At 39.0% G+C, this 22,135-nt stretch overlaps 1 protein-coding gene across 7 annotated transcripts in view; it reads right to left on the minus strand.

Moving 5' to 3' along the window:
- The window catches only part of DPH6 (diphthamine biosynthesis 6), a 216,021-nt gene extending 212,934 nt beyond the window's left edge, over positions 1 to 3,087 (minus strand). For 3 of the 7 annotated variants that reach the window (XR_012650751.1, XR_012650748.1, XR_012650747.1), the window contains exon 1: positions 2,797 to 3,087. Coding sequence is in view for 2 of the 7 variants with exons in the window: in XM_075030369.1 (XP_074886470.1) it covers positions 2,797 to 2,819 (23 nt within the window). In the remaining 5 variants the exon portion in view is untranslated. Of the gene's footprint in view, positions 1 to 615; positions 1,060 to 2,796 lie in introns of those variants that run through there. The other 4 variants (XM_075030369.1, XM_075030368.1, XR_012650749.1 and 1 more) reach the window with 3 other exon arrangements.
- Between the last annotated feature and the right edge of the window lie 19,048 nt (positions 3,088 to 22,135).

A 22,135-nucleotide genomic window follows, 5' to 3' on the forward strand; every position in this document is an offset into this window, starting at 1 on the left:
ATATGATAATAAATAGATTCCTAATCCAAGGTTCCTCTACCTGACATTATCCTCACGCATACCTACAACTTTCTTCTAACCTACCTATGGACAAAAAAGATTTTAAAAAAATCATATGTTCATTAATTCTGGACACTGTGCTTTATAGCTTGAAAATGTAGATAGTATTCACTTCATAATGTGAAATTTCAGGCTTAACAGAATCATAATGAGACAAAGGCTCTTTTTGTTCTGAATGACTTCATTCTAAAAAAATAAAAGCCTCCCGCTAGTTCTGATTTCGACTCCAAACTCAACTTCAGAAAAAAAATTATATGACAGTAGATAATTGCCTATGCTGCTTACAGCACTTCAGTATTCTTTTTTTAAATAAAAAATTAAAAGAACACTAGAATAAATCTATTAATCTTTTCAATTAATTTATAAAAAAAAAGACATGTTAAGACGAGGCTACATTCCAATTTCCCACATTTGACCACCGATTACTTGATCAAAATCTGTAGAGTGCTTACTAGATCACATGCTACTGTACTGTTATTTATTTTCTGTATTACTGTTACCATGGTCCTAAAAACTAACCGTACCAAGAAACAAAATGAAATGGTGCCTACTTACAAGGCTTTCTAATCTAGCTGTAAAACACGATGGTTAAAACCAATGAAGCCAGACAGCCCATGCTGTGGGAGGAAGGTGGACTTGGCACAGTCGCAGCCTGGCTGTTGTCTAATAGATTGTAACAAAGAAAAAAAAGAAAGAACAAAAAAGAAAAAAGCTTTAAGAAGAGAGATGAAGGCAGGTACTGAGGTAGCCTGGGAACTCCTCTCAATTCTCATCACAGGAAAAAAATCATAAGGCCTTTTTGTAGAAAACTAGGAAGTTGGGCCACAGTCAGGGTTAGTTTTGACAATGTTGCAAGTATGTTAACAGGTAGACTTATAAACAAACAAAATACCAGGAAAAAAAAAATACGGTAACCATAAAGGTATGGGTCTATAAAAGACTTCTGAGCCAAATTTTTTCTATTGACAAGTGTAACCATTTACAGCAAGAAAATTCTGGAAGAATTAAAGAGTTGGAAAACATCGTATTTCTAGTAGAAGACTGGCTTTGAAATGTCCATGATTTAACGCAAAACACAATACAGGGTTTACCCCATAAATACCACCTTAAAGCAAGACTATCAACTTTAAGTGTGGCCAACATTTTAGAAGAAAAACAGGTTGAAGTAGTTTTATATATAATCCTGACCTTTTCAAAAGTAAGAAGCACTTTTCAAATACTTTTTTCCCCTCTGATCTTTGAGGCTAGGTCTGTTACAAAGATTTCAGACACTTTGATGTCTCTTTAAAACTCTTCTTAAAACTACTACTGAAACTAAATCCATCCTTGTAAAATTTCCCATTAAAATAGCAATTGTGTTAGAAACCTGGTTTTAGGATTTTATTTCATCCTGCCTTTTAACACATTCCTCTGCTTAGAGAATATCTAAATAAATAAACCTGGGAGACAAAAATCTTATCTATAAAACAAGAAAAAGCACCAAATCTGATTTTCCTACTCTGTATTTAAGCAACACTTGAAAAATGTAGATAACATTTGCTGTGTTTTTTCCTCTTTAGGTAATGTTTGTAGTGATTTGCAATTGTTGTGGCCCAACCCCAATTTCAGCAAGGTTTGCTATCAGACATTGTCTGAGAGAATTTAATACATTAAATGTTAAGACTTCAGTAAATAATTACTGCACCCAAAAATAAAAATACACTGCTCACATCCACACAATCCTTTTCCATTTACAAGTTTCCTAGCTTGTTGGTTTTTAATTAACTACTATTTCTCAACAAAAGGACACACCTGTCCTTGTTAGAAAACGTTCATCTCTTTCTAAAAAAACACACAAAAAGGCAGTTACAGTACAAGAACTGCAGAAACCGACAAAAAGCGGCAGGAGCGTGGGGGGGGGGGGGGAGCAAACACAGCAGCCCCTGACAGAGAGGGCTGTGTCCCGAGCGCAACTATCCAAATGAGTGAGCTCCATCTTTTTAAAAACGAGCAAAATGAAACCTCTCTCAAAAGACAGGCTAGAACAATCTACCGTTAAGAGTCCAGAAAACTTATCCTAGGAGAGCTTAAGATATCTGGAAAGGAAAAGCACCTGGAAATCCAACTGCAAACGAGCAGAGCTGCCCCCAAGCGCCGGGCGTGGGGCAGAGGCCCCGCACCCCCCGGCCGCAGCTGCTCCCGCACCGCCTCCCACCACCGCCCGCCGCCGCCTCGGGGCCCTCCCTCCGCGCTGGGGACCGGGACATCCATCGGGGAAAAGAATTTCGGGTGGTGTTTTTTGGTCTGGCTTTTTGTTTGGGTTTTTTTTTTGTTTGGCTTTGGTTGTTTTTTTTTAAACAGACACGAGCAGTCCTTGACCCTCCCGGGAATAAAGGAAAAGCAGAAGAGAAACTGTGGCGGCTCTACCCTGCGTACAGGCAGCGAACGCCTCGGCCCGGCCCGAGCGCCGGCAGCCGGCTGAGAGGAAGAGCCCGCCGAACCGCCATCGCTCCGCGCCGGGGAGGCGGGGAAGGGGGGGGGGGGGGGGGGGGGGCGGCAGGAAACGCACGGGCGGGAAGCACCGGGGCAGGGGGGGTCTCCCAGGCGGCGCTGGGTGGAGCGCGACCCCCGGGCTGCTCCCGAGCGGGCGGGCGGGCGGGCGGGCTCGGCCTCTCCCCGCGCCCTCCCTCCGCCGCAAGCCTCCGCCTGCGAGCCGCCCCCTCGCTCGCCCACATGGGCGCTCCCTCAGCCCGTTACCTGATCAAAGCCACTACTCTCATGTTGCTCGCGGGCCCGGGGGGGCGGTAACGCGAGCGGGGAGGTGCGTGACAGCTGCGAAACGCAGCCGGGGAAGGAGCCCGCCCGTCCCGGCCACCCTGGGCCGCGCACGCCGCCGGCTCCTCCGTTGCTACCGCTACCGCTTGGCCGCCTCCCCTCAGTGGACCCTCCTCCCGGGGCAGGCCGGGAGACTGCCTGAGCGGCCGGGAGGCGCGGCGGGCCGCTGCCGCGCCGGAGAGAGGCGGGATGGCGGCTGCCGCGGCCCTGCCAGCCCGCCGGGGCGGCGGAGGCCGGGCGCGGCCCGGCGGAGGGCGGGCAGGGGGGGCGCGGCCGCGGAGGCAGCGCGCCGGGCGCCTATGGCGGGCAGGGCAGGGCAGGGCGGCCGCGCTGGTAGGCCCGGGCGGGCCGCCGGCTGCCGCGGTTGCTGCGGGAGGTTCCTGCCGCCGGCCCCTGCCCGCCCTTTTTCCTCTTGCCTGCTGCGGAGGGCAGCGGACCCGTTCGGAGCGATCGCTGTGTAGGGAAGGGGGCCGGCCGAGTGAGGTGGCCGGTCCGTCCCCTTTCCCCTCGGGTGACTGCCGGGGGGGACGGCGGGGCGTAGTCGCAGCCCGCTTTCACCGCGGCCCGGGGCAGGGAGGCCGGCAGGGCCCGCTGTGAGGGGAGGAAGTGCCGCGGGCCTTCAGCAGTCGCCACGGGCCTTCAGCAGTCGCCACGGGCCAGCCGTAGTTGCGGCTACGGGAGCCGGAGCCCGGCGCGGCCGCTCCCTAGGGAAGCTGCGAGGCGAACCGGGAGGCGCCGGGTGAGGGAGCGGCGCTCGCTCGGCCCCCCCCCGCCGCGACCCCCCGGGGGCTGATGAAGGGAGCCCCTTCGAGTCGCCGCAGTGTCCCCCAGCAGCCCGTGTCGAGGGGCCGGAGCGGGGGGCGAGCAGGGAGGGTGCGGAGAGCAGGCCTCCCGGCGGCCTCGCTGGAGGCTTCCGTGCTTGCCTGCGAGCGCAAAACGTCCACCCGAACCCTCGGGTTCAGCTTCTGCAGACCAAAAATCTAATCTCGTCATCTGATCCCTGTTTGCTGTTACGCATACCACAGGCACCACTATAGGTTTGCAGGCTGAATCGACAAAAAGCTTTACCCAGGTGGCCCGGTCTCTGGATCCAGGAAAAATTTTATTTCTCCCAAGTCACAGAAGAAACCTGTGGGTTAGTTCTGCCGATTAAACCGTATCGCTAGACTAACTTTAAGAGTCATACCACCAGACAAAACCATCGCTGGGGGTATCGTGGCAGTGTTTTGAGCAGCGGTCTGAGGGCCTACCACTCTCCAGGCTTTGATTCGAAGGGGCTGTGGGCCCAAAACCAGGGACAAGAAACCAGTGGTGTGCTGTTGGTCGCTCACCCTCCCTGCAGCCTGGTGTGCAGGGTCAGCTGGACAAGCGCAGTGCCTCGGGGTGAGCCTCGGTGCTGCCCAGCGCAGTGTCGTCCTCTGCGGTGCCGCCACGGGTGTCCGTGATCCAACGTGTAAACTGGCAGTGACCAGGAACGCCGATTCATGGTTCCTCTTGAATTTAGTTGCAGCAACCAGTGCAGCTAACATAAAAGGCTTTGTTCATCAGGGGCTGGGATGAAGGGTACGCTTTATGCTTTGCGAGTGCTAACTTATCAGTCCGCTGTAACATCACATTATACAATGCTATATAACAATCTGTAACAATCGGGCCTCACAAGTCTCTGAAAAACAAGTTCCTTGCTCACAAATTGTTGGGTCCGAAGATCCCAGGAAGAGAAAAGATGGAAGAAAATAGAGAAGAAAATATTCTAAGAAAAATCATTTTGTTTATAGCAATAAATATGCCAAAATAAATTCCTAGTGAGACAAATATGTAAGATTTTTTATGTACAGCTCATGAAACAGTTTGAAAGACACCCCCCGCCCTTTTTTTTTTTTTTTTTTTTTTAGATTATTTGAGTCTGCACATGATTTGTACAGTAAGTCACTGGAACTTGTAAAATAGGAGTGGATAATTATGGGCAGATATGAAGGTGATGATGCCTTCCTAAATACACTTCTGGAAAGTTAAGAAGTGACAATCATTATAAAACTTATTTGATAAGTAGTTGTGAAGAGGTAGTAATCATAACATGGATTTTTCTGCATAGGAGTAATTACAAAAAGCACATGTTTTAAAAAATAAACCCTCAGTTCATGCTTTGGCCATCACTGGCCAGCAAGTAGGAGACAAAATATTTGACTTACATTGGAATTACTTACAGGACAGTTGGATTTCCTTTTAGTTCAGTGACGATGACTTAATGCGTAATTCTTAGAAAGCTTTTTCTGCTGTTCAAAACATCTTGGATGATCTGAAGGAGGGTTACTTAGATGTGAAATTCTGATGAAAGGGCAGGTATTTTGGTAGGGGGTTGGGGCTTCTTTTTTTGGCTCAGAAAGGTAATGGAGGCCTGTTCTGAATTAAAACTGTAAATCCAGTGTACTCAGAGATTTTAGCAGAGATTACTAAATTGAATGAAGCAATACTGCGTAGTACATGAACAGGTAGAAAATAACCATACCTCTGGAGAAAGGCAGAACAAAGGTATTTGATTTATTGAAAAAAAAAAAAAAGGGTTTTTTAATCTTATATCACCTCTGTCTTTTCTGGGTTGAATGAAATATTTTTATTTTTTATTACCACAAGAAAGAATAATTCAGCTAGTAGTTGTGAACACTTAAGAGATGCTCATTTACAATGCTTAGCAATGATACATGGAAAGTCTAAAAATCATGTACATAAGTTATTCTGCTGCTTTGGAAAATGGAGAGGCCATAAAATCAGTAGCTTTAATCACACAGCTTTATAACAAATATTCAAAGACTTGTAAATCCCTTTTCTAAGTAGAATTGTTAGAAGATCTGGAAAAGAGAATAATTCTGAAGTCCCCTATTTTCTCAAAGGTCTGTTATTATTAATCTATTCTGATACAATGTTGCTGGTTTTTTCAGCAGATGGTTCTATTGCGTTCAGTTTTACAGCTTTCAAAAAACAAATTTCCACTTACGAGTCAGACTTGTTTGAAGTAGAAGTTACATATGACACTGCAGGACCAAAGTCTGGTTCATTTGCTAGTGAGACTGGAATTTTTGCTTCCATTTGATGAAGACATCAGTAGTTATTTGCACAAATAAAAAAGTGGGATTTGGCTCCCAGAATTTGTGAAATATGTCAAAATTGAATTAGTAAAGTGGGGTTTCAAAACAAATTGTATTTTACCCAAAAAGATGCTGTTTTCAAATTATTTGGAATATATTCAGTGAGAAAATCTGTTCGCTCTCACTCACCTGATAAAATAGCTCTGGTGTAGTGTCACTGCTCTTAAAAGGTTCTGCCATACAACAGTGGACAAAAGACAGTGCATCATCTCTCAAGCTGATTGCCTCAAGACATTCTGCTATACTGCTGCAGCAGCTGAAACAATAAAATCCACCAAAGCTGCCTTTCTTCTCGGGGAAGTACTGGCTAGTTTGTACAGAAAGCCAGCAATGGCTCAGCGCTCCTTTCTCACCCTTTTCTGCCTAGAAAGTTGAAAATAATGATAATGAATTAATATAACTGGAGGAACCTGTCAGAGGATTAAAAAACGCAATGCAGTATCCCTAACGATCTGGAATAGTTAATTAAGTTCTCTTATAAATGAGTTCCAAAAATAACTTACTTTCAGTAAGTTATTCTGAGAAACAGTCACTTTAGCATACCTGAGCTGCAGTGCCTATTAGAAATGGGCCAATTATCCAGTGATTGGCAGTTAAAGGTGAACTAATGAAGTTCTTAATTAAAAGATTTCCTATTATAATCACCAGTAAGTAACGGAATACTGCATATATAAAGCAGACGTAATGTTAGAAGAATATTGCCATTTTGAAACAAAGATTTTGAAAATCTTCTCCTTTGCTTACTGTGCCAAGTCTGAAACAGAAATGCTATGGTTTTCACGGGTGTAGCTGGCGATGTGCCACTGTTGCCCCTCATTAGGGTGTCCTGCTCTGACTCTCCTGCAGTCAGAGGTGTTCCCTCATCTAACAGGTGGCAGAATTTTCACTGCTGTTAATACCCAAAGCTGTTTACGGGTAACAGAAAAACACAGAAAAATGTAACACGGAAAAACGATTTGAGATTTTACAGGAGGATACTTCTGTCTTTTTAACTAAGAAACTGGCTGCAGAGTCCCTTCAGCTGCCTGTCATTGACAATTTCCCCGAATTTTCATCTACTTCACAGTAAACAGGGTATTATCAACTCTTCCATGAGATATACTGGAATTCAATTTGGGGAAAAAACTTCTGGTTTGGAAGCATGAGATGCATTGACATACTGCTAAAATCTGAATGAAAGGCATTTCTCAGGAGGTGTATCTCCCCATCCAGGTATAGAAGGACTCAAGGTCATTCTGTCTACATTTCAAGCTCGCCAGATATAAAGAGCTTCGCTCTGAATGCTGCATAACCGTGCTAACAGTGCATTATGACCAAGATAAAACAGCCTACTAAGATTAGCTCAAACACCTTTGTCACGCCGTTCACCTCTTTTTAGACAGAAATAGGCATACAGTGGCTTTCAGGTCAATCTCTAGCCATTCACACAGATATGGCCCCAGTGATCAGCGCTCTACGTGAAGGATGACTTGCCGGGCCTATGGGCTTCTTGCTCTTAAGTGCTCCATATAAATACTACTAAAAATATATACCTCTAATCCTATAGTTCCTAGTTCTGGTAAGACAAGGGTTGTCATTTTCACAGGTGATTTGGCTTGTTTCTGCAGATCTGTGAAATCCAGCAACTTTGTCCTCTAGATAGCATTCAAGAAGACTTTCAGACCTGTATTTTTTTACCGCTACAAGAGAAACAATTTAGCCTAAAATAGTATTATATATGTTCTTGACTAATAGGTAATGGTCCTCATATGATGCCAGTTTTTCTAAGCTTTTGATGAACTTAATCTTCATTAATCAATCTACCAATCTTCATTGAGTCAAAAGTATAAAATCAACCTTGTAAGGTCAGGCCTCTGTCAAAATGACCAGTCTGTTTCCATTTCCAGCAGGCACTAGCGCAAGGTAAAATTAATATTCACTGGCAGCTGAACAGTTTTTTCACTTGACTAGATCTGTTTTCAGTGTTTGAAATTTTTACTTTATTAGTAAAAGCACTAACATTAATTACCACCAGGAGAAACTGTCAAGTGTGACTGGCAAAATCCATCATTTACCTTATTTCTGTTCAGCTTAATCTGTGGGATTTTAATGTATTTTTCTCCATGTGAAGTCCTTCAGTACTTTCAAGGGGGGGAAAAAAAATATGTCTGAGCACCTCCAGCTTACCAGAAAGCCTGTAGTACCAAAGGAGTTTTGATTCTACATGTATCTATTTTGATTGCAATGGAAAAGTTAAACGTGGATGTTATATTTACCGGTTAAAGATCTTTTATACCCTCCTGTCTTTTTCTCACTTATAAAGAAAAAAAATGGGTTTTTTAGAAATAAACATTTCAATTTTAAAATTTTCATAAGTTTTTAATACAAAACAAATGCGAGAGCTATTCTAATGCTACATTGAAACAAATGTAGATCAGAGATGAGTTTATTGTAAAGAAGGACATGTACAAGATTCAAAACCAAGTCCCTATTATCTAACATGACATGTTTCCTGTGAAGCTATATTAACTCCCAATGAAGACTCTGAAGATGGAAATTTTGGAGCATTTCTGTATGTTAGAGACTATGATCTTCTATTAACCATTCTAGAAGAGAAGAAAAAGATCTTTTAGACTCAATAATCCTTATAATGTGTTCATCATCCAACAACTTTGACTCTAAAGCTATAGGCTTTAATTTATTGGGAGTTAGCCATCTATTTGATGGCTGCAAAACACCCAGGAAAAATGTGGTCATGGATAATAACCCATGAGAACAGAGAGAAATTAGCTATCTAGTTAATGAGGTTAAGCTACAATATCTTCTCCATCATCATGAGCTAAACCACTGGGATCTTGCAGGCAGAAATGACTGGGATACTTTTACAGACACGCAGAAATTTAGAGAAACAGCTTTCAAAGAAAAGAGTCAGAAAATTGAACTGGTGTAATGAAAATCTAAAAATGAACTATAGTATATTATTGTGGTGGTATATAATTTGGGATCATTACTTAGTAAATGGTTCTGCGGTTCATCACTGGTTAAGAACATTTGAGTAGGTTAAAGCTGCTGAAGTTTCAGGGGAATAAGCAAACAGCAGCTTTTTTGGCCCATTTGTTTCACTGCAAAAATCTTCCCATACCATAAAATATTTATGACATAGCTTTAAGTAATAAAAAGGACTGTTTTCTCTCATTCCACTGTTCCTATTCTGTTCAATTTTGCCAGTACAAATAATGTTAATAACTTTAGCAATCAAAACAGTTTTTAACTGTGTCACATTTAATACTCTTTTCATCTCACAGTCAGATTTTTCAAGAGAGAATTAATCTAGTAAGTATGGAGCTGTTTTGACCTAATTAGCAAAGTAGCGAGCTTAATTTTGAGTGATGGAAAGAAAGCATTTTATCACTGCAAAAAAAGCAACAAATCATTTGTAACTTTCAATGTCCCATTGAACTTTATTACATCATGTGTAGTATAAACCACTGACATAATCCACCTCTCATTCTGAGACCTCAAGGAAGGGTGGCTGTGACAGTGCCCTTTGAAATAACATTGAAGCTTCAGCTCCCATGTCAACATCATGCTCTAATCAGTGCAGTCTTTTTTGTTGCAGGGTCTTCCACCTTATAATTGACCCTGACATATGCTATTCACTCTACCCCTTGGCTTTGGACATATAATTCCTGTCATGGTCAATTATTAGGTGATAGAGCCTGCAACCACAGGGACCATTGCTTAAAATCATCCTACACAGTGAGCCCTGAAGTCACCAAATTCATATCTAACTGCAGGGGAAGAGGGGATCTAGTCTTTGATAAAACTAATATTCTTTTCTCTTCTATATAGAAAAATGTCAATTTCCATCATCCTATATATTTCTGAGACAAATGGTGACAGTGCTATTTCTGAAACAGGTTAAGGAAAAGTACAAAAGCCTTTACCAAACTCGACATACTCTGAAATGAGGAAATTGTCTGTACGAGCATACAGTATGCATAAAAATTAGATTACACTACATTTGAAAGGCAGATGAGAGTTTAAGAGTGACAAGTGGGCAAGTGCTAAAAATAAGGGCATGTTACTTCTTTTCCAGCACTGCTTTGTCTGTATGCTTTCTTTGATGTTGTTCAAGCTTTGAAGTAAAGAAATACTTTGCCAGAGTCTGAAAGATACTTCTGATTACTATATCAATAAGAACTGATTTTGAACAAAAAGATCTCTTCTAGTTGTCCGTTTGGTTCTATAATGCCTGAGAAATTGGGCAAAGGCAAAAACCAGGACACTTGCTCTCTGGTTTTAGTGTAAGCGTTATGATTTTCAAAAGCATACAGTTTTGCAGTCATTGTATTACTGCAATAACGTTACAGAATCATTACAACTTCAGGAATAAGAGCTGAGACAAGAGCAGAAGTTTACCATCCATCTGCAGAGATTTACTTGAAAGGCCAGGTTGTGAACCATGGGTTCATTTCACAGATTCTCTGGTGTAGTCACCTATGCCATAAACCCAGAGGGACAGCTATCCCTGTTTTTTGCTGCGTGGACATTAATTTCAATTTGCTAGTTGCCATTGCCTGGTTTGGGTTGTTTATTTGGTTTTTTTGGTTGGTTGGGGGGCGGGTTGTAAAAGATGAAGGGAATTTTAATAATCTATAGTCTTTTCAGTCAGAAATTATTATCTACAGGAATCTTCCACTGTTTTGTTTCACTGTTGACAATTTACTTAATTCTCTTATACCTAAGCAACCCAGCTCAGAAATAATCCTTAAAAGACCTTTGCAAATCTGCTGAGTTTTACAGGTAATACAAGATGTCATATTCTGAAAAATGTGATTTGATAATATCTTTATTACATATCTTAGCCTGAATAGACAAAGCTCTAATTAACATTCATACAATTATCTAAGTCTTTTAAAATCCCATCTGTACAGTTTGTCTTAATGATGTATATACATAGCGTAACAAAACTAATAAATAGCAAGCACATACAATGCAAGTGCTGTTAATTTAAACCATACCTCTGATTAATGATGGGAGTATTCTGAAACTGTTGTACATGTTCTATATTTTAATTGTATGGTTGTCTTAAGACTTGAACACCTTCCTGCTGAAGTACACAGTCCTGCATATAGCTGGGAGCTGTTACTCCAGCAACCGCTGTTACTCTGTGCAGTAGCCAAACAAGTCAACTTTGGAAACTACTGATTTAGCTATGTATGGGTGACTTCACTGGAATGCGTAACGCAGCTCAGGTGTCTGCAAGACAAAAACTTACAGTTACTGAACCTATTAATATACGCAAACACCAAATTTCCACACCTTCAGAATTAAGAAAAGTGTTGTTCCTAACATGCATGCTTTTTATCTACCCTGCACGTATCACGTGACACCCTAAACATTATTTCATAGAAGAGTTAACTCAGCTTTCAGCAGTCTGCAGTCTGTGAAGCAAGGAGAATAACTCCTGGCTGGTTTATGGTTTAAAGCATGATTGAATATACTAACAGGGTTCCGTGAAGTGCTCATTTCAATATATATAATGTATTTTTAAAATATTTCATCTCTATACAGGTCTCATCTTCTAAATAAGTGGAGCATCTCTATTGCAGCTAAGAAGCAGAGGCAGCAGAGCCCAAAAATACTGAGACAGCACCAGTGATCTGAATCTTGGAATTTTATTCTCTGGTCAATAACTTGTTCGTTGCGTGATCATTCATGTGACTTTAGATGCTCTTTGTTTTAGTTTCTCTGTCTGTAAAGTGGGCATAGCTATACCTTGCAGAGTATTTTGAGATTTATAGGGGTTTACAACTGCGTAAGTTACAAAACATTGTAATTTATTACATTATTTTAATAAGTATAAAAAGAAGAGTCTTTTCAGAAACCTTTTAACTCAGTTGTTCCAAAGATCAGTCCCTAACATTTAGATTATGGCAATTAAGGTAAATACTTTCTGTCTGATGAATAAGATTATTTATAATCTTACAAATTGATAAGATTAGCTTATTTTTAATGTTTGTATGCAGGTTCTTCTGGGGAAGTATGCAGGGACATCACAAGCAGTGTTTAAATCTCACCACGGCAACTGATTTTTCTGTGCTCTATCAATAACATATTTGCAGAACTGCCAGATGGGGAGAGAAACTGCAGTGAGAAAATAATGGTCAGGTTTGTAGTACAACAAGAAAAAAGGATCAGACATTAGATACATGATTTTAAAAGCATATTTTGACTAACTTTAAACATTTAACAAACTTCTTAACTAGAAGCTTTGCATTGATCTCTCTGCAAGAATGACAAAAGAAAAAGGTGAGAAAAACCCCATATAGCTAAAGCTGACACAAATCCTAACCAAATACAATTAATACGGAATATAAAAATGGTAAATATTTGGATGATAAATCTTGTGGCAGTATGGGAGTCAGAAGGTTACTCTGAGCTTTGCAGTAAAGATTTCTAATAGGGTATATCCAGTCTCTCCTTCTTCCATTATGGAGAAGATTGGTAAAAAAGCAGAGCTTTGAAAAATTTGATTCTCGCAGGCTTCTCTGTATACAACAGCATTAAAAACAAACATTTAAAGACAGCAAACTTGCAAAACCTCAGTGCATTTTTTAACCCATTTTCAGGCAGCATTAGATCAACAACAGAAATAATTGCTGTCAGTTTGTACTTTTTGACCAATAATTCTCTGTATTTCCTGCAAGAAACTTGAGTGATGCAAATGACCTTATTTTTACAGCATGCTTTTATTAAATAGTTTATTATTTTGGCAGACTAATAAAGATTTTGGTATTTGCTTTTATTTGCAATAATATTACCACCACATAAAAAAGGATTTTATGTTCTTTTTGAGGAACAAGGAGGATAAAAGTGTTGATGGATAGTGCAACTAAGGCATCAGCAATGAGCTGGAAATGAGACACATAAATATGAAAGCAGAGCTAAGAAAATAGAACTGCACCCTTGGCCTTTCTTAAAAGAACATGCACATGCCATGGTTCATTCATACAGTTACAGAAACTCCTTTTGTTTTCAGTGAGTCAGTGAAAATATGCAAAGACTAAAATGTTACTAAGATTCTCAGTTGTTTGGCATATTTCTGTAGTTAATGTGGTCATGAAATGTTTCTAAACATTTAGAGAAATGACTGGTGATAATGATGATGATTTTTTAGAAGATGTATATTTTATTTGAAGTATAAATTTGTCCCTTTTTCTAGCTATGTCTTAGCCAAAGGTGGTGAAACAATATCGGTTTTCAGTTTTCTCTTTTTTGCCCCCAAACAGACCTAATTCTTCAAAGATCAAAGAGCAGAGACCTAGTAGCCAGGTTAGACAATCACACACAAATTTTAAAAACAAAATTATCAGTCCTCTAATCAAAAAAGCCCAGACAGCGTGTAATAGCATTAAACTTCTTTTATCTTAGATGGGGGGGTTCATTTCAGATTGAAAAAATTGTGATTCCAGTACTCCTTCTGCAATAATCTGAGCTCCTCGACAACTGGTGGTGTTGGATGCTAGGAGTATTCGGCAGTGCATCAGAGTTGCTCAATATCTATTATAATCTGAACCTTAATTTCTCAACATAAGGAACATATTTATTCAAACAAATAATTGGATATGCCTTAGAAGTAATGATATTCACTTGATTGAGGGTACTTAAGATCTGAATTTTACATATAGTCACCCCTCAGAAAGACAGCCAATGCAGAAAAATATGAACGGAGCAAATACGACATGAAAAAAGGTAAACAGGCAAACAAAACTTCACCTCGCTGGAAATTTTTATGTTCCATTTGCCTTTTCTAAAAGGCAGTCAGTAAGTAGGAATCATGAAGTATGAGTTTTATAGAAGAATAAATCTAACAATTAATTATATGTCAAGGCTTAAGAATCAAAAAACTGCTTATGCCCATTGCCAGTCATTCACTCCCTGTCAGTAGTAGTTCACATCTTTCCTGGGATGGCATCCAACCACAGTGGCATCTAAAATATAGCAGGCTATATTGTTACAGTTGGAGGTGAAATCGAAAGTTGCACCAAACAGAAGTGACAAATTCACATTGCTCAGTGTTGCCTAGCAATAAGAGATGAGTTTATTATGAACACTGACTCTATCCATCGCAAAGGGGCTTTGTATTCACACCAAAATGCCACTACTCTTACAGGCAAAAGGGGCAAAAATAGAGTGGGCAGAAGAAGGAAACAGTCGTAGTAGTTGTAAGCACTTTCTGTATTTCAAGATTCCTCTCTCTCTCGGGAACTGCTCAGGAAGGAAAACGCAGAGCCTGCCTCTAGCTGAACTCTCGAGATTGGCCAGGTAGCTTGTTACCAATCTTAATTGTCATTTTGAATGCCCTTAGTAGTGCTGTTTCATTAGCAATGCGCTTGTAGCTCAGAAACTTCAAATACATAAAATCTTTACTGAATGTTCTCAAGAACTGCTCAGTAGTTGTTTTCATTGTGCAGATCTTTCCATTTGCTTCAGCTTTTTTTTCCTTTTTTTTTTTTTTTTAGGGAAAAGGACAAGACTTCAGGGAGCTTTTCCCTCCTCAGACACCTTGCTGTTTTCCTTTTTAACCACTTCTTATATGGGAGAACATTTATTTCTATTTTTGACATTGGACTATGTCTCTCAAGATATTAAGTACCTAACTGTTCAGATAAACAGGATATTCAAGAAATATTTAGGTGTCTTTGAAGACCTTACTGGCTACCCACCCACATTTTTAGGCACCTAATCAATTTTAAAAATCCACACAATAGCTCCTATTAAAAAAAAAAACCTCCAATAACTGATCTGTTTCTGTGCTTTTATGCCATCTGCATTTTTGACAACTGAATAGTTTTGACAGCATGGTCCATTGTGCCCAAGTTCACATCAGGTTTTTTTTCCTCTCTCTTCTTTTAAACATCACATGACTACATATAAAATAAGAAAATTAGTTATATCACTCACTTTGCTTTAAAGATTGGGGTTCACAGTGGATTTTTTGAAGTGGCAAAAATATACAAAAAGTATTGTTTCTATTGTCAGGATGCATTTATATTATAAAAATAATAGATTCATCAAATGCTGTGTAAATCAAGTACACTGAAGTTACAAAACAGTTGTGATTTTAAGAAGATCTAGAAACAAATACAAAAACTAAGGATGAAGTTCAGAGATGATATAGTTTAGGTAAAATAGGATGAAATCTAGATAAAAATTGCTCTCTCTTTTATTTATGAAATGGTTAATTAAAAATGCTAATGCAGAATTTTCTCCTTAGCTTACATGTTCACTTAGCCAAATTAACTGAACCTGTAAAAATTTGAGAGTTTGGTTTTTATATTTTGTGTGCAAAATCCAGCTATTGTCTCCAATTCTCATTTATGCAGTAAGCTTTGCAGGTACAAAACCGAGGTACTTACATTTTGTAAATGTTTTTGTAGAACCTTTAGTAACTTTGGTCCTTTCTTTATTTCAGATTCAACGTGTTACAAACAAACATATTCCACCTGTTACAACAATCTGGCATATTACTTTCTTGATACGTGATGATACAATACCTCTCAGGTTTGCTGAGTCGCAAAGAGAAATGTAAGCAAATGAAAAGGTTTTCCACTTTCACAGTTTTTTTCTGCTTGGGGTTCTGTTTGTCTGAGAACTGTATGAATAGAAGCCATATTTTATAGTATTTCTTTAACCTCTGCCATCTGGTGTAGGTTAGTTTTTCCACTGCCAACATATCCTAGAGGCCCCAGTACCAAAATGTTTAATTTCTAAGTAAACATTTGGACTTTATAAATCCAGTTTAAAAAAATAGAGCATTATTTTTTTAAACTATATATTGCATTTGCCACTACTGATGACATTAATAAACACACAGACAAGTATGTGGGTTTAAATGCTTCTGGCCGTGACTTTGTTTTCTGTAGCAGAGCTCCAGAGATGTCAGGTCACCCAACATCTTTAATCATTGAGTCTTGCTCAGTTATCACGAAGGAACTTGAATATGCCATGCTGACCTAAAGTCTGAAGTTGTGTCAAGGCATTTGCACCACCATAGCCAAAACCTTCCAAATCAAGCATGGTTTCAGGCAGGTAATACTCACCCATGACAAAGCCAAAGCTTCAGCTGCTCTATTTTTTTAATATAAACTGAAGTTATTTCACTGCAACAAGAGAGAGTTGTTGCTACAAAAGAATTTGGGCAAGTAGGTAACCACTTAAAAAAAACAAGGAATGCAATAACCATATCTCCAGCAACTTCCTTATGTTATATATGAGGAAAAAAACCCCACAAATCCTGTGTGTCAGAATTCCACTACCAAGAGGAGAAAGTCCTTTCTAAATTTGCAAAAGCATAATGTTGCATTTGTACTAGCCAGCAAATTCTCAGATCTCAATTTAAAAACATGCAGTAGTGTTGATTGTCCCAAGTTGATCATTAGTCGGAGTGAAAAATTGAAAAAACTTGTTTCTACTGAGAATGGGCAGGCATACAAAGTTCATCTTAATCAGTATTCTTCAGAGGCAGACAGTCACTGGGGAAAAGACATATAGATAACATGGAGGCCTAGATAGTAAAGGAGAACATTTAAAGCTGTGTATAAGCAAGATCTGAAGGGTGAAGAAAAGGAAAATAACTATCCCATTACTTAATTCTCATTTAGGAAAAGGTCTGCAAAAACCCGTAGGAATTCCCACTTCTTTCCATGTCTACCTGGTTAAAAAATTTTTGTGTGTTTATCCCTAAATTCTAAAATATCAGTGATAGCTTGGTTTGCTGCCTTCTCCTGAAGACTTTCCTACTCCTGAAGAGTATTCAGAAACATGTTTTTGGCACACGCTGATTCCTTTAATGAAAATTCACAAAAGGTCTTTACTTCTTACTGTTTATTCAGTTTCAAATTAAACAAGTGTTAAAAACAAAGAACAGTTAACAATCTAATTAACAAGTGGCTCTTTTCTGAGGACTGAGCTGTAGTGCAAAAGTTATGCCCGTTTAAATGAATTCATTTAGAATTTGACTTGTTTAATCAGTGCAATCTGGTAATGGAGATTCATGATGTTCATTGAATTTAAACGATAATTCTCTTGGGGCATCTGATGAACAGTATGGATGAAGAGGTGTCATACCATCCTTCAGCCAGTCTGGGATGTGAAATTTTGTATTACGTTGCAAGATCACTAATTGCACTTATTTTAATATGCTTAGTTATAAACAGCAGCATCTGGGGAATGAACATCCTGTCTCTACCATGGGGATAATGACTTCTCCTGCCTGGATGGGCAGCTGGTTAAATTGCCCCAGCATGAGTCATCAGAACTGAAAAATCAGTGCCTACACTGCTGTCTGTTTAGTCATCAGTGAAACTTGTTTGGTTTAATTTAGGCATTTTCTGATACTAGCTTACTTTGAGACCATTCACATTTTTTCACTGTGCTTCTTAAACCTTCTCATGTTCAGGTGACAGCTTAGACATGCCCTGAAAGATTTATCTCAGTATTTCTTAGTAGCCGTTGATTAGGAAGCCCAGCAAACCTATGCTCGGATTTGTGTTGCGCCTGTACTTTCCCTGTCTTCTCAGCACCTCTTACCAGTCAGCTCGCTTTCTGATTCACTTCTGATTCTCAGTGAGCGCCAGCCTGGATGTCCTGTGTCCGGCTAGGCATTTTAACTATTGGCATAGAGTGGGTTTAGACTTAAGAAACCAGACACACGCTACCAGTCTATCTTTTTATCTGCCCTCTTCTGCCACAGTTTTTCCTGTAAATATTTGGTCAATGTAACTGAATTTTTCAAAGGACTGAATATCACAACATTCCTGCAGGTTTTATAAACATAAACACATGTGTGAGAAGAAAATAATCAGTCAGAGCTCCAACAAGGAAAAAACTAGAGTTAGTAGTTACATATTTGGCCATCCATTAAACATGCAGTGCAGAGCCTGCCACGACACTGTGCTGCTGTTTGCCACATCAGAGTAAAAGGATTTAGAAAGAATCTGGGAGTAATTTTCATGAAATTACATCTTTTGTCGTTCCTATCTTAAAGCTGGGTGCTAAATCAGTCCTGACTCACAACCTCCCCCAGAAGAGATTGGAGGGGAGGAACCTCCAACTAAACTCTAGCATACAGGCTGAACTGATAGACCTAACTCCTTCTGAGGGACAGGTTCTGGGCTCTGACCTTCTTCTCGGTATCTCCTACTTAAACAGCAACCTTCTCTGTTTTTCACTAACATAAATCCTATTTAGATTTGTCTGCAGCCAGTCTGCCTGCCAAGGGTGGGCTAAGGGTCTCACTTGGCAGCCGAGTGCCACATTAGGTACTGAAGTGCTTGGCTTCGTGATGCCATTGTGAGGCCTTAGATGTTTTCAAAAGCATGGTTGTAGTTCTCATAGGCACCATAATCAGTCTAATAAGAACAAAACTCTATCTTTAAATTCTACATAGAAGTGAATTTACCTACAGATGCAAAGTGATATTGAAGTAAGTGGATTTGTATCAGGAGTAAATTGGTTCCATGATTTAGATTGTTATATTTACTGAGTACCCAAATCCTTACCTAATAATTACTGGCTTTTTATAAATGTGGTAAACATATAGGAGACACATGATCACTTATCATGTATATGTTGCCTTTTTTTATTAGGTGACTTATGCATGGAGAACAAGAAGAGCTATCCTAAAGGTCATACATAACATACGTCTATCCAGGGACAGTGAATAACAGTTTCTGGAGCTTGGCAGAAGTTTCATTCAAGGGCCATCATGGACCTTGCATAGTTTTGTTTATTGTATGATAAGTAGTCAAATAAATTTTCAGACATTGAATGTGTATTTAAGCAGGTTTCTTGGCATGTATTTTGTTTGTACTGTGCTTGAGGTTGTTTATGGCATTAGTGGTTTGTGTGTTTGTGCGTGTTTGCATTCTGTCTGTTTATGAAGTATTTCACTGGTACCCTTACACAGCATGTGGTCGGTCAGAGATTGTTTTTGATAGCGTGTGTAGTCATCATGCATTTTGCTGAAAGACTTTTAAACTAAGGTAGGTTAAACACTGCTTATCTGTAGTTATGTAAAGACACACTTGCAGGTTGTACTCATCTTCACAGAAGTTAGATACGAAAAATACCTGTACTGTTTTAAAGACGAAAGTGTGAGTTGGTGCCAATTTTTCCAACAATCATGACAGTTTGGTAATATTTGAGTTTCATAAAGATAGGCCAATTCTATTAATAACTGGGACATTAGTATATTTTTATTATCCTAGATGTCAAAAATAATTAACAGATGACTCGTTCTATTATAATAATACCATGTGTGTAAATCATTTTTGAAATGAACTACAGAAGCAAAACCAAACCTCTAACAAGGATAATTTAAATCACTTCAGTCTGTAATTGACAGCTAAGTATAGGCAATACTTTCAGGACCCACGGACAGGGTTGTGAAATTAATCTGTGAATTACACTGGGCTTAGAGTGTTAGTTGATACTTTGCCTGGTGTTTTGAAAGTATAGGTTGTTCAGCACGTGTGTAACAAGGCATTACAGGAATACTATTTGCAAAAAATGTAGATGCTGAGCAGCTCTAGACGCTTACAGGCATCATTTCAGTAAGGATTTTGTGAATGCTACAGAATAAAATATTGTTGCTTTATTTAGATGCCTAACTGCTACTTTAAGAATGTAATTCTTCCCATGAATCTTGTCCTACAGCTCAAGAAACTCTGCTTCTGCAGAAATTATTGAGAATGTGCGTGAAACTTAAAAGAAACAGAGCTGACCAATAATAAATGCTTATGAAAATTCCACTTGTAAGTACTATGTTACTACTATTTTTACTGAAGTTGTTCACAGGCAATAAACTCCATGTATCAGCTTGGATTTTCTTGAGAATATTTTCATACAAGTATACCTCTTTTCTTCCTACCAGAATAATATTAGGCACTTTTCTAATACTTCTTTTACATTGCTCAAGTGTGCATTTATGAAAGCTTAAAATATATTTCATTATCTGTCTTTGAATATGAGAATAAAATTAATGAATATCAGTAAAAACATTTCATTTATGTTGTGTGCAGTTTTTTATCTACTTTCTGAATGTAAAATAATATGCTGTTGTATCATTTATAACACCATGCTCTGCTGCACAACTATAGTTGCTTTTTATGTATAGAGCTGTAACATACAGTGAGACCTTTGCTTACGAATAATTAAAGTGACTTTAAGTGAATTAGAAAGAAGATAGCTAAAGGTGGATTTCAGACCCTCTAGCTACTCTTTCTGCTTGTAACGTGCCATACCTATGTTATTCCTGAGAAGCCTAAATTCAATCCACAGAAAATAACATTTCTATGCCTTAAGACGTAGGAGCCATTCATACAGAAATGAGAAGCAAAATGCGTACAGAAATAAACTTTACATCTTATGACAGTAGCAGCAGGTTCATAGTGTCAGGAAGAAAAAAAATGATGAAAGGAAGCCAAGCCTGACAAACTGAATTGTGGCTCATCTGAATGTTGTTGAACTTCGTTTCACTAACAAAGCAGTGGTATATTTTTTTCATGAAATAATAATTTCCAGTTAAAAAAGGAAAAAAATTTTAATAAAGTTCCTTCCTATCACCATAATATACTAGCTTTAAAATAAATGTGTATGCACTACATAAATTCATACATCTTGGCAACTATATAGGTATTCTTCAATATTTTAAATTGGGAGCAGAGAAGAAGGTTTTAGTAAAAGCTAAATGATGATACAAAGGGCTGAATTTTGCAATAATTTGTATGGAAATGTGTATCCATGCAGAATCGATGTAAAAATCCAAATAATCACTATATAAGGAGTACTGTATTTCTCCTAATATGCAATATTTTAGACAACGTAGGATATGTATTCTACATTATTATATGGAGAGAGTATACACAGCATATTGAAGATGCCCACATAATATATATATATATATTTCCATATCCTAGCTATACATAGATTCCATCTTCCAGTTCTTGTTTTTGTATAAATCAGGAGTGATTCCGATAAAGTCAGTGCTTAAAATGTAACAGTAAGAGGTTATCATCAAGTCCATTATATATAGTAAACACATATTAACGTTCAAGAGATGAGCCAAGACAATACTTAACTACTCATTTTGGGTAGTGTCCAAATATTGGCTCATATGCTAACTACTCACAAATATAGTTTTTTGATAATATTCTTCAGCAGACATATTTTTATGTTGTAAAGAAGACCTATGTAACTTGAGTGTTCTTGAAAATAGAACTTAACTTCTATGTTATTTAAGTGTTTCCAATGTTTAGCCTTGATATCTTCCATTTTGTGCTTCCAGTGCAGTGAGAGTACTGCTGGAACAACAGTTTAACTTCCAGGAAAGTTTAGCAGATCTTTTGGGACTTACAGCATGTAGGAAGTCAGGCACTGTTCAAGAGAGCATGATATTCACAACCCCCTAGAAAGCATTTTTAAACCCTGAGAAAGCATTTTTTATTTTGCAAACAATATTACAATTATTGTCTAAAATTTTGCTTTTCATACATGAAAACATCCCAAGGGATTGAAAATATGTTCTGCTTCATTATGTGTATTGGCTTCAGACATCATTACCCACTAAAAGTCACTTCAGTTCCAGGTGTGACTATTTGCTATATAAGAAATCAAGCAGCCAGTTAATTATCCACTTCAAAAATAAAATTCTGTCCTTAAGACAAAAGGAGAAGGACACTTTTCATGACATTTCCAATGAACTAGAACTTCTTGCTTCAAATGATATTCCAAAAACTTGCTTTTTTTCTTGGAACTGGGTCAGAGTTTTTCTAGCCTTGATAGAATTGGCATCCTTTCTCCAAACCGAAATATGCCAGCCGTAGTACTTTTTCAGTAATATAGTTATCATGCAGAAAATCTTTGCTAAGGCCACATATGCAACATTTGTGTTATAGACATCCATGAACCTGCAAGGTTATGTGACTGTGAGTAACCCCTTCTGCCATTTGATGTTACTAAGACTTCAAAAAGCTTGACCGTGAGACAGACTTCTTTTTCCCCCAAAGGCTCAACATTCTTTTTGTGCTACATTTTTCAGAAGAACTCTTTGTTTGAAGAAGCTGGGCAGG

The sequence above is a fragment of the Buteo buteo genome, chromosome 6, assembly GCF_964188355.1.
Source record: "Buteo buteo chromosome 6, bButBut1.hap1.1, whole genome shotgun sequence".
Classification (NCBI taxonomy): Eukaryota; Metazoa; Chordata; class Aves; order Accipitriformes; family Accipitridae; genus Buteo; species Buteo buteo.